Genomic DNA, 11,705 nt, shown 5'->3' with positions numbered 1-11,705 from the left:
ATATATATTTTTTTTTTTAATTAACCAGCCAGCTGTTGAGTAACTCTGAAGTTTGCTTGCATTTGGCAAGTGTTAATTTTAGACCCTGCATGTCCAAAATATGTAATAATGTGATCCCAATTATATTTTATGGGGTGCACTTACTTTTTCACAGCACTGAAGGTCTAAATTCTGTTTAAATTCCAGCTCCAGGTTAACCCGAAGTACTTGGTGCATGAGTCAGACTACACAAACAATGTAGTCAGGTGCAATATCCACTACACGGGCCGCTTTGTCAAGACAACAAACTGCAAAATCTCCCAGTAAGTACACATTGCTTTTTGACTGTGTTAATGGATGAGTAGCTCCATAATGTGTGGCATATATTCATATACACGCTTTAAAATAAAGTTTCCAAAAGGAGTTTTCACTCCAGTGCCATAGAAGAACCATTTTGGGTTCTTAATGATCAGCTCTTAAAAGGACCATGTTTTTCTTAGTGCTGTAATATCTAAAGAACCTTTTTCCACTATAAAGAACCTTTTGGTCAATGGAAAGGTTCTTCATGGAACCATCAATGCCAATAAAGAGCCTTTCATTTTCCACATCTATGAAACTCAACAGAGCAAATGACTGTTTCTTCTGCTCCTATAGGTCATGATCTGTCAGATCCGGATGAATCTCCATGGAAGCACTGGTCCATTGCAATGTGAATGGAATTCCTGGTTCTGTTGTGATTGTTTATTGCATTTGTCCCGTTCCCGTATTTGTGCCGTTCTTGTGAAGCTGGGAGGAACGAGCACACATAATATCATGCAAAACCAAACACACACTGAGGAATCCCATACTTCACACACACCACAGACCATTGTCTATTTTCCTTCCAGCCACCCCATTAACCCTGGTTTTTCATTAAAACACACACTCGCTGCCCCCAATTAAGTCTAATTCCTTCACCATTTTTAAGTGGGTTACATCGCTGGAATGCAAAGTGAGATCAGGCATGGCACTGTTGAACTGTAATTCTGTCATTCAGATCAGGAAAATCAGCAACTGGAAACAATCCTCCTTTTTTCCAAGCCTCTCTCTTTGTCTGTGCCACTTTAGCGAAGGTGCAATACTGAAGAAAGAGTCGTATGAGAGAACGGCCTGCCAGTCAGTCATCCTCCAGCTAACCAATTAAGTAAAAAGTGGTTTTAGTTTGAATGAGGGACCTGGAAGAAAAAAATCGCTTTGGGATTAAAGCACTTTGAATAAATGCCTTGAATCCAAAAGCTGGAGGCAGTTTATCAAGGTGTTTTACCTTGGAGGTTTATTATATTCTTTTACTTAACCTGCTGTGATTTACATTAAATTGGATTGTAATGTTGCCTTGTATGTCAGTCCACTGATAATGCAATAAAGCAAACTACTTAAATTCAGGCCATACTTCAGATGTTCCCCTACAAGCAGCTGAAGCTCTATCCGTTTGGTTTTCTGTGATTAAATGAATAGTTCAGGTTCAATACAAGAATTAACAGACAGAATGTGTGGCATAATGTTGATTACCACCACAAATAATTTACAAGTAATTACACTGAACCACTTGCAATGAAAGTAAATGGGGCAAATATTTGGATGATTTGAAACCTTATGCATTTGTAAAAGCACTTACATTAATTCTTCTGTTAAAAATTGTGCATCATTTGAGCTGTGATTTTAGCATTGTCATGGCAATGAAATTGTAAAATTGGATGTAACTTTACGCAGAAAAAAACCATGCATATTATGTACATCTTGTGGCTTTACTATTGAAAGTGCTTCCATTGTAAGTGATTTAAAATTGTAATGCTTTTTAAAGAAAAAGTTTTTTTTTTATCAACAATAATTATGCATTTACTGCATTGCATTCAAGATTCAAGGCATGCACTTTATCAGTTCATGCATTCGCTGGGAATTGAACCCATGACATTGCTGTTGATCTACATTTACATTTGCATTTGACAGACGCTTTTATGCAAAGTGATTTACAATGCATTCAGGATATGAATTTTATCATGTTTTGACATTAACATTTATGCATTTGGCAAACGCTTGCATCCAAAGTGACTTACATTGCATTTAAGGTATGCATTTTAAAAGTCAACACATTCCCTGGGAACTGAAACCATGACCCTGCTGCTGATAGTGCCATGATCTACATTTACATTTATGCATTTACCTTTTATCCAAAAAAGACTTGCTTTGCATTCAAGGCATGCATTGTATTAGCATTCCCTGGGAATCAAACCTATGACCTTGCTATTGCTAACTGTATGATCTACATTTACATTTATGCATTTGGCAAATGCTTTCAAGCAAAATGAATTACACTGCATTCAAGACATGCATTTTTTTCAATCAGTGCATTCCCTGAGAATTGAACCCATGACCTTGCTGTTACTAACTGCATGAGATACATTTACATTTATGCATTTACCAGACAGTTTTATCAAAAAAAAAAAAAAAGAATTGCATTGCATTCAAAGAATGCATTTTGTCAGTTCATCCATTCCCTGGGAATTCTAATGCCATGATCTGTTATGTAAGCTGCAGAAACATTATGTCACAAGTGCTGTCGTATTGAAGCCAGGAATATTCCTCGAGTGTTAAGCTTGTCAACCGTCCTTTGTGAGATTTACTTGTACTGACGCCCATGTTGGAATGTATCTATTGTTTCATTAATTGCCAACACTGGTCAGCTGCCACAGGTCGCCATATATGATACAATTAACCCACTGATGCATGCCATTATCTAGGTAAGAAATGAATTTATTTTATCATATCATATTCATACCCACTGTTCTCATGTACTGTGTGGAGGGAAATGCTGTACTTGCTGTGTTACACTCCAGGAATTCATATTTCTTTGTATCTGAAATTGAGATTTATGCCTTGAACATTAAATCGAACACAGACTTAGTTGATACTACTGTTGCAAAGCTAACATTGCATAACCTGATGTTACTGACAATCTTAATTCAATCCGTACCTACCTCGGAAAGAGAAAGTTAAACATATGCAGTGAAAAAGAGCTCCTTATGAGGCTACGCTTGAAGAGCTCTAAACGACAAACATCCTACACATATGCTATAATCTAATAAATTCAGTTAAATGCATACAAAACAAGCTTTCTGTGAGGGTCGTCGGATGTGTGTGAATGGAGCGTGTGTTGTGATGCATCACACGCTTTTCAACCAAAGCTAAATGAATTCCTTTCTGTGGTGAGCAGTTCTTTTATTATGAAAACATGTTACAGTGTTTTCCATTATCAAGATCCAGATCAAATGCAGAACAGACTTGTCTTATCGTATCTCTTTATACTCTGCATAAATGAATATTATAACATTGTTTATAGTGTAGACAGTAAATTTGTGTCTGGTTGCTATCTGCTTTTGTGTATATCAATCTCTTTGAGTTGTTGTTATCATTGTTGTGGTTGTCGGTTTTATTTTTTGTGCTCTGAATCATCTTAGAGTTCATACTGGATCTTTAAATAAAGACTGAAGTGTATACCAGCTTTTTTAGTGCAAGTGCAGTTTCATTTTTTGACTTCAGACAATCCAAATTCAATTGAAGTGCTTGGAAAATACAGTTCTGCTACACACTCATGAAACCGCTAAAGTGGCAGAGTTTTAGGGAAAGTTTCCCATCTGCCGCCTGTGTTTGCACAGAACATGTACTGTACTGAATGCCAGCAGTTTTGTTGTAGCGAAACAACATTTTGATTAAGAATTAGGCCAGTAATAAGAACTCTGGAACCACAGAAGTAGAGCAAAAATTGACATCACATTTTTACACAACAATCTACACTTAAAGGCATCACAGTTAAATATTTAAAGTGCAGGTAAACGGGAAAGAATGCCTCTTCTTCCCCAAAACACACACGCGCAAGCTTGAACAGACGACTACAAAGGGTAGCTTGGCTTTGGCACAAGATTTTTCCATTATAAATTGATAATACATTTTTGTTTTGTATCAGCCTGCTTTGATATGTAATATTAAAACTAATAAACATGTCATTTCTGAAAAAGACAGTGATGCCAAAGGTTACAAGAGGGACAAACCAGAACACAATGAGCCTTTGTTAGAATGCTATGAGATGCTGGCTAAGCAACAAAAGGTTTGTATTATTATTCTTATTTTTTATTTTTTTTGTCACCAGCTGATGCCCTAGATTGCGTATATAAATATGAATGAATCCATGCATGCATGAATAAATAAATCCATGCATGCATTTTAGTTTTTGTTTGTTTTTCAGATCAATGGCTTCTTTAGCATAAACAATGCTTTTAATAATGATTACATTTTGAGAGACCACTGGTGTGAAAAACAGTTTTAGTGAGTGTGAACTGTGCAGTTTATAGACTACATGCTTGTGTGTTTTCAGTGAGAAAATGTCGCCAAATAAGATGGAGTCAGAGACCTATTAGTGAATTCCACTAACATGACATCAGATTAAAAACACAACGAGGAGCCATTTTCAGCAGAGCGCCAAGTAATACGTGCGCTTCGGTTTTAGAGTAAACACGTGAGCGTGCGCGAGCTGATTTGCTTCACTGAGAGAACAGTCGTGAGGTCTGCAAGCCCTCAATGAGAAGAGAGCAAAGATGACAGTGAACAGAAGAGAAGAGAGAGAGAATATAAATGCCAGACCAGAAGATTAGAAAGGCGAATATGAATCATAACTGGCTGCTCTTTTTGGCATTACCTGATTCTCAGACTGATCTAGTCTGGTGGTTTTAGAGAGGTTTTAACCTTATCACCAGTTCAGGGTTGAAGACCAGTTTGCTGAGCAGCTTGACCAAACCTTGGAAAACCAGACAGAGCTTCTGAAAACCAGTTTAGGCTAGCAAGATGGTCTTTTTGGTAAGAATGGAAAACAATGGAAAATACATGATGGAGTCAAATGCTCGAGTGATGCAACAACATGTAACAGTTCTTCAATGAAGTCATTCGCGTTATGAAGCTCGTTATGACTCATTCAGAAACAAAGAAAGCCTCTGCAATAAAGTCACCAAGGTATAACTGCATTTTAGCCTTGATGAGCTTTTTTAACATGAGTTTAGTAAATATTCAGTCACCTACACTGACCAGCTCATAATGTATAGGCTATGCAACATGCATTATTGTATGGTATCAAATTGAGAAAATAGTCATATTCAAGCATTTAGATTCTTAGTTGTTGATCACATTATTTTATCACATCTTTCAATTTAGTTCGGATCAACGGAGTTGTTTTCGTCGGAACGTTCCCAGAATTTTAGCTTTGAGGTTGTTATGAACAACGTTCTTCCAGTAATGTTTATAGAACGTTTATTCAAAGTTATCTGGCCTTTAATAATATTAAAACGTTAGCACAAAAACATTATTTACGCATCGTTCATGGAACATTTTGGTTGGTCGTTTAATGCCTAATGTTTTAAAATGTGGCTACTTGTTTCAAAACATCCAAATACTGAATACTGAATCTGTTTTGGTTTTGTTTGTGAGAGAGATTAAATGAATGCATATTAATTTTTATTTTAGAGCTACAGTAACATCTTCTGATTTCTCTCAACATGGGGACACCAGAGCTGTCAATCAATAAATTGAAAAAAAAAGTAACTTGCGTTACTTATTTGAAAAAGTAACTAAGATATTCTCTTGTAAATTAAAAAGTAATTTGTTACTTTACTAGTTACTTGAAAAAAAGTAATCTGATTACGTAACTTGCGTTACTTGTAATGCGTTACCAACAACACTGCACGTAAAAACGTAGCTAGTGAAGTCACATGGTTTATGTACAAATCCAATGGAGCATTTGATCTGCTGTTCAATATTCATCGAGCATGACTTGTGACGATAAAGTAAGTAGAAAACATAACAGCAGGCTGTCGACCTGAGATGTTTGTGTAGTGAGCAAACACGGGTGGTCTGGATGCCGCTGTGATTTATCTCCATGCAGACTAGTGCCGTTCTCCACCATTAAATCAAATGATTAACAACTCGGACTCAGTAGGAGATTATCTTGAACCGTTCAGATGTGAAGAGGGAGACCGAGCGCCGTGGTAAATAATTCAGCTATCACTTACGGTGAAAAACAAAAGCGTGAAGATCTTTCACTTCATCCTTCACTTCAGAGCAGCTGGTTTACTTTAATAATGAAGGCCTGTTGCAAACCGAGGCCGTTCGCCTGAGCTAATGAACTCCTCATCATCTCTATTTATGTGTGCCATTAGGTTTGAAGGTCTTGGAAGAAAGAAGGTGAGTTGTCTTGGCAGTCTGGCTCATGGCAGTAAACACCGGGAGTCCCTTATTCCATCCTCAGTGAAGATGGCCTGCTTTCCACCCCTTTAATTCTGTTACTCGCAAATGGGCCGTTCCTGAGACAACAGGGGAGCAATGGGGGAATAAATTCTCATTACAGAGGTGCTGCTAACAGAGGGCAAAACTTTCGCAGGGATACGCTTGTTTATAGACTTTCAGCCAATTGGAACAAATGACTGGAAACGGCTCTGGAGTTGCTTATTTTACTGGTTCTTCTCAGTCCTGATGAGGCTTTAAATCCACAGATGCTGATGTGGTGCAAGGGTTTAACACATTGACAACTTTGGGACACGGTGGCTCAAGAGAGCTGATCCAAATCTCACGGGATCTTCACCACGCATGAGGCCTTTGGGCTTTAATTCAACTGTTAAAGCAGGAGACTGTTCAGTTCGAACTATGCAGCATTGACAGTTATCAAACTGAACTGAATTGAGCTGAATAATGACACCATTGTCCTCTGTAGAGCTGCTTTACATCTGAAATCTACCTATCTATCTATCTATCTATCTATCTATCTATCTATCTATCTATCTATCTATCTATCTATCTATCTATCTATCTATCTATCTATCTATCATATATCATCTCACAGCATTGGGATCTCTGAGACCCAGACATAAAGAAAGTTAATCTCGACATGATGGTCAAGAGAACTGCGATGTTTAATAGCACATCATGTTGTGAAATAGTGCATTGCAGTGCATCAGTAGCTTACAGGCATGATTATAATTCATAAACAATGAGTCCCATCATTAAATAAAAGTGGAGAAGAAGAAGTCTAAAAAGCAGCCAGAGGCGTCATTTAAAAGTTTAAATAAAGTTTGGATTACATTATCTGTTTGCCATTGTTTGCAGGGACGTGATTGATGCTGTACACAAGTAGACAACAAGAGACAAACAACAGCTGATGTAACGCAAGATTACGAAGGACAAACTGATTGTTTGTCCTCAAAACATGGATCTACCAGATGCTTTTATTTAATGACTTTCAACACTGCACACCATGTACACGTGCACACACACACACACACAGAGACACACACACACACACACACACACACACACACACACACACAGACACACACACACACACACACACAGGTTTACATTTGTGAAAAGTGGGGACATCCCATAGGCGTAATGGTTTTTATACTGTACAGACCATATATTCTATTGCCCTACACCAACCCTACACACTTGGTTTAAATTTTGTATAATGCTATGAGTTTTTAGGACTGGATTAATAGTTCATATTCTTTTTTGGGCCTCTGCATATATTCATGTGCAAATAAAGCAGTTCATGACCCAGACTTTGCAAAGCAACATTTCTTAGATTCACCTTATTATATCTCAAAACATGTAAGAAGCTCCTCAGATGTTTGTCTTTTAAAGCAGCACTGTGATTGTGAAGATCAAGAGCGTGTTGATCATAAAGTGAAGGAGAATTCCATAAAAGAGAAAGAAGGAGAAAGAGGACATTAGACATCATAACATAGAAATTCCTACACTGTCTGTGTGTGCGAAGTGTGTGTGTGTGTGTGTGTGTGTGTGTGTGTGTGTGTGTGTGTGTGTGTGTGTGTGTGTGTGTGTGTGTGTGTGTGGATGAAGCTCTCTCACCCTTGAGCTGGAGGACATAAAGCAGCTCTGTTCGCTGGACTCTGGGCTGGAGAACTGACTTCTTCTGTGTTCCCCTTCAAATACACTTTATTCCTCTTCTCCCTCCTTTATCCGACCTCTCTGCACCCCCATCACAACCTAAAACCATATTTAATGTGCTTGAATTCCCCGTCATGTTCCTCCTGATAGTGTTTATCACACTATTGGTAAGGTTCAGGCCACTGGGCCGGCCCAGAATGAAATCCTGTTCTTTTGAGTAGTGGCTGTTGATTTTGGGGTGGTACTGCAGCATTCTGGAAGAGCCAGCTGTCGTCTCACACTTGCCATGGAGATCCGAATACCAAAACAGACAGATGAAGTCATGTCCCAGCCACCATTACTTTATCATGCCTTCAGGCCCAGGCCAAGAATACTACACCGAATATCTAACGGACTTTCTCAAGGGACAAAGAACCCTGCTGATGAACTATATGAGTTGTGTATTTTACAACATTTGTATTATTATTATTATTTTTTCCAGTGAAATATTATACCCTGTGCTGCACCATGTCCTGTAATGAATAATATCTATAAACCCTTGTGCTTGTTAATTATAGATGCTTGGACAAAGAATTAATGGCCAGAGACCTACTCTTATGAAACAGAAGTGTGCTTAACTGTATTGAATTTGCACTTGTAGTGTACTTCAAATCTTAAGTATATATATATATATATATACTGTATCTTCTTATAGATATATGAAATGACATGTTTTCATAGATATAGATACCTAACTTTTCTTGCAGATAAGGCCACTTAAGTGACTTAAAGAAAAGCACATTCATGACTGTTTCTTAACACACTTAAGTTGTAACGGGGCTGACGAGACGAGAGACGTGCGGATCCATGTGCAAGCTTTTATTCACAAGAGAAGTGGTCAGAAAACACAGGCAGGGTCAAACAACAGCAAACAGGTATGGCACAGGCAAGACAAAGAATATTCCTTGGGCTAGCATGGGTCTACGATCGGCGAACAGTATCCAGAGGCTCGACAAGAGGGGTAATCCAATAAACACAGGCAGAAGGTCAGGAAACAGACAACAAGGCAACATGGAAAGACTAGACTAAGACTAAAACTAAAAAATGGGAAAAGGAATGGCTCAGTGATGTAGCTATCGCTAGAGGAGAGATAAATGCTAAACAAAACTAGAGACTAAACAGAAACACGGAATGGCTCGGTAAAGCAGCTAACACTTGGGGAGTGCTAAACGCAGAACAATACTCGGTGATCGGAGCGGGAACCGAGTGGGTGTTATAGTGTGTGTGATTGGTCTCAGGTGAGTGTATGATTAGTGAAATGGTGCATGGGAAATGTAGTCCGTGGTGACGCACAACCGTCAGTGTAGTGAGAGAGTCAATATGATGGACGAGTGACCTCCGGTGGCGATCGGATGGAAGTCCACGGACCAGATTCGTGACACAAGTAGACTTTTAAAAAGTGCACTTTGTAAAAAAAAAAAAAAAGTTTTACTTGAAAATCATTTTTTAAATTTGTGCTGCTTTAAGGAAGTACAATTTGTATGTGTTGACTAACATAGTAAAGCACATGAAAAGCTTGATTATTATTTTATTGTGTGATTTGATATTGCACAATTATTAATAATATACTACACACATTCATACTACGGAAAACGCACTTTTTAACAGACGCTACATAATCGGTTATCCAAAATAAATAGTTAATCAGAGAGTATATGCGCTTTCGGACGCAGCCACACTGCCGTAAAGCGATCTGCTATTTTCGCGGGATTTCGTACCCGCTCACTAAACTCGCCAACTCCCAGAACAGACGTTTGAGGGAAAAGTGGGAAAGACACAGAAGCCAGTGCATCATCAGAATGATTTTAAAACGGCATTTCAATATAAAAACGTACATACAGTTGCTTTAAAGCGGCAGAGATGTGAAATATAGTTATTGTTACAGTGTTGTTATCATCCCGTGACGCAGAGCGGCATGCCGTCACGTAGCTCGTTATACACTAATTTAACTTGAATGCTGTTCAGAATTACTTAATTCCCTTCTAATACAAGCAACAGAAGAGCAGATGTTTCGTGTAGTGAGTATCACAGAGAAAATTATAGTCAGAGATAAACACTAAAGCAAATCTTACTATAATTTCCATTCTAATTTCCACCTTTATTTATGTTTACTTATACAAGAAATACCGCCTATAGTTGCAATACTGATCAAACTAATATTTCTTATAATAGTTAATTACAATAATAGTTATTTTATGGCCATGTTCATTGTAGGCAACTAACTGCACAAATGCACTAGCTTGTTATTTACAGAACATATAAAGTGACATCCTATGTTTTATTATTATGTGTTTCCTCGGGAATCCAATCCATGACCTTGACCTTGCTAGTGTCATTTACCGGTTGATCTATAGGAGCACTAAACGCTCGGGCCATTTGCTGTCAGTAATATAATGTAGCTAGCTACCTTTACAAGCCAATTTGAGTCCGGGTTTGAGATGATATAATAGTCAGTTTGCGCTGATATAAGGAACATATGTTTCACTGTGATGGCACTGACTTTATGGGTAATATTGTATAAAACACTTTGATTTAAGCTGCGAGATATGCTCATCTTCATTATACGATCTCTGAGTTCTATTAATGCAAATCGTGTCTCTTTGTGCTAAATCAGAGGACGTCGGGGATGTTTATGGCATTGGTTAGTGCTGTTGTCTTCTGGGATGCTCCGTGTGTCAAACTCTAACGCGAACGATTCCATCATTGCTTTGCGCAGGGAGATACAAATGATGAGAAAGAAAGGGAGCATGAGACAAATCCATTTATTGTCTTCAGCAATCTAATCTAACGCATGCTCGACGGATGTCCACGCTGAAAAGGCGCCTGCTTAAATTTGCATCTAAGTGAGAATCAGGTTATTAGCCTGACTAAGTGTTGGTGTCCATTTGCAATCTGCAAGTCTGCAGTTGGGTGATGTGTGTCTGGGGAATCCCAGTCTGCAAAGAGAGGGAATGATAATCACATGGAAATATCTCAGCATAGAACAACACTGCGCCCTGCTGGACAAACACGCTTTCACATGAAGCCCAAAGAACAAACAGGTTTACTTGTATTTCTTGCTGTCAGAACCCTTGATCCAAGCAGCATGTTGTATTTATAACAACGTTAAACCAAATATAGTTTGAGTTTTTAGCAAAATAGACCTGATAGATTTAACATGAAATGTTCTTGGCATGAAAATAGCCACAGAAGCTTGCCATGGCATTAAAAACAAACAAATAGATGTTGGTGCTTTATTTAAATTCAAGTTATCAATCAGTAACATTTGTTTCATAACACATGGACAACAAATGTTTAAAATCGCTAAATTTGCATTTCAAACAGGGCTGCTTCATCTGCGTTCCATGCTTAAGTCACAGACAAAACAAAGAGGCCCCTCATGCTAAATATTTTCAACACATACACATATCTCAAATAAAACAAGTCTAAGGGTCCATTTACACAACAATGATGCACTAAAAATAGACACATTTATCCTTTGCATTCTTTAAAAGTTCTGCATTCAGATGACAACGTTATCAAAAATGATACCCACTCACACGGATCCGCGTAAACAACTAAAATCGCTGTATTATTGTTGCAATACGCATGCGCATGATATACTGTAACCGTTTTCAGACATTCACACAGTCAAGTCTCAGCTGATCCGCCAGAACCTCATCAAGTCTCAGCTATTCATCCAGAGTCACGTCACGTCTCAGCTA

The 11,705-nt window shown here is 38.2% G+C and overlaps 1 protein-coding gene across 1 annotated transcript in view; it reads left to right on the top strand.

The window, feature by feature from the left end:
* LOC107569907 (lysyl oxidase homolog 1-like) overlaps window positions 1–3,515 on the top strand; it is a 16,671-nt gene extending 13,156 nt beyond the window's left edge. The window contains exons 6-7 of the mRNA XM_016256078.1: window positions 187–302; window positions 634–3,515. Coding sequence (XP_016111564.1) covers window positions 187–302; window positions 634–640 — 123 coding nt within the window. The 3' untranslated portion in view covers window positions 641–3,515. The remainder of the gene's footprint in view (window positions 1–186; window positions 303–633) is intronic.
* Window positions 3,516–11,705: the final 8,190 nt, after the last annotated feature.

The sequence above is a fragment of the Sinocyclocheilus grahami genome, unplaced genomic scaffold (assembly GCF_001515645.1).
Source record: "Sinocyclocheilus grahami isolate Dianchi unplaced genomic scaffold, SAMN03320097.WGS_v1.1 scaffold1393.1, whole genome shotgun sequence".
In the NCBI taxonomy this organism is placed as follows: Eukaryota; Metazoa; Chordata; class Actinopteri; order Cypriniformes; family Cyprinidae; genus Sinocyclocheilus; species Sinocyclocheilus grahami.
The sequence above is the reverse complement of the archived record's forward strand: the minus strand, read 5'-3'. Positions and strand labels throughout refer to the sequence as shown.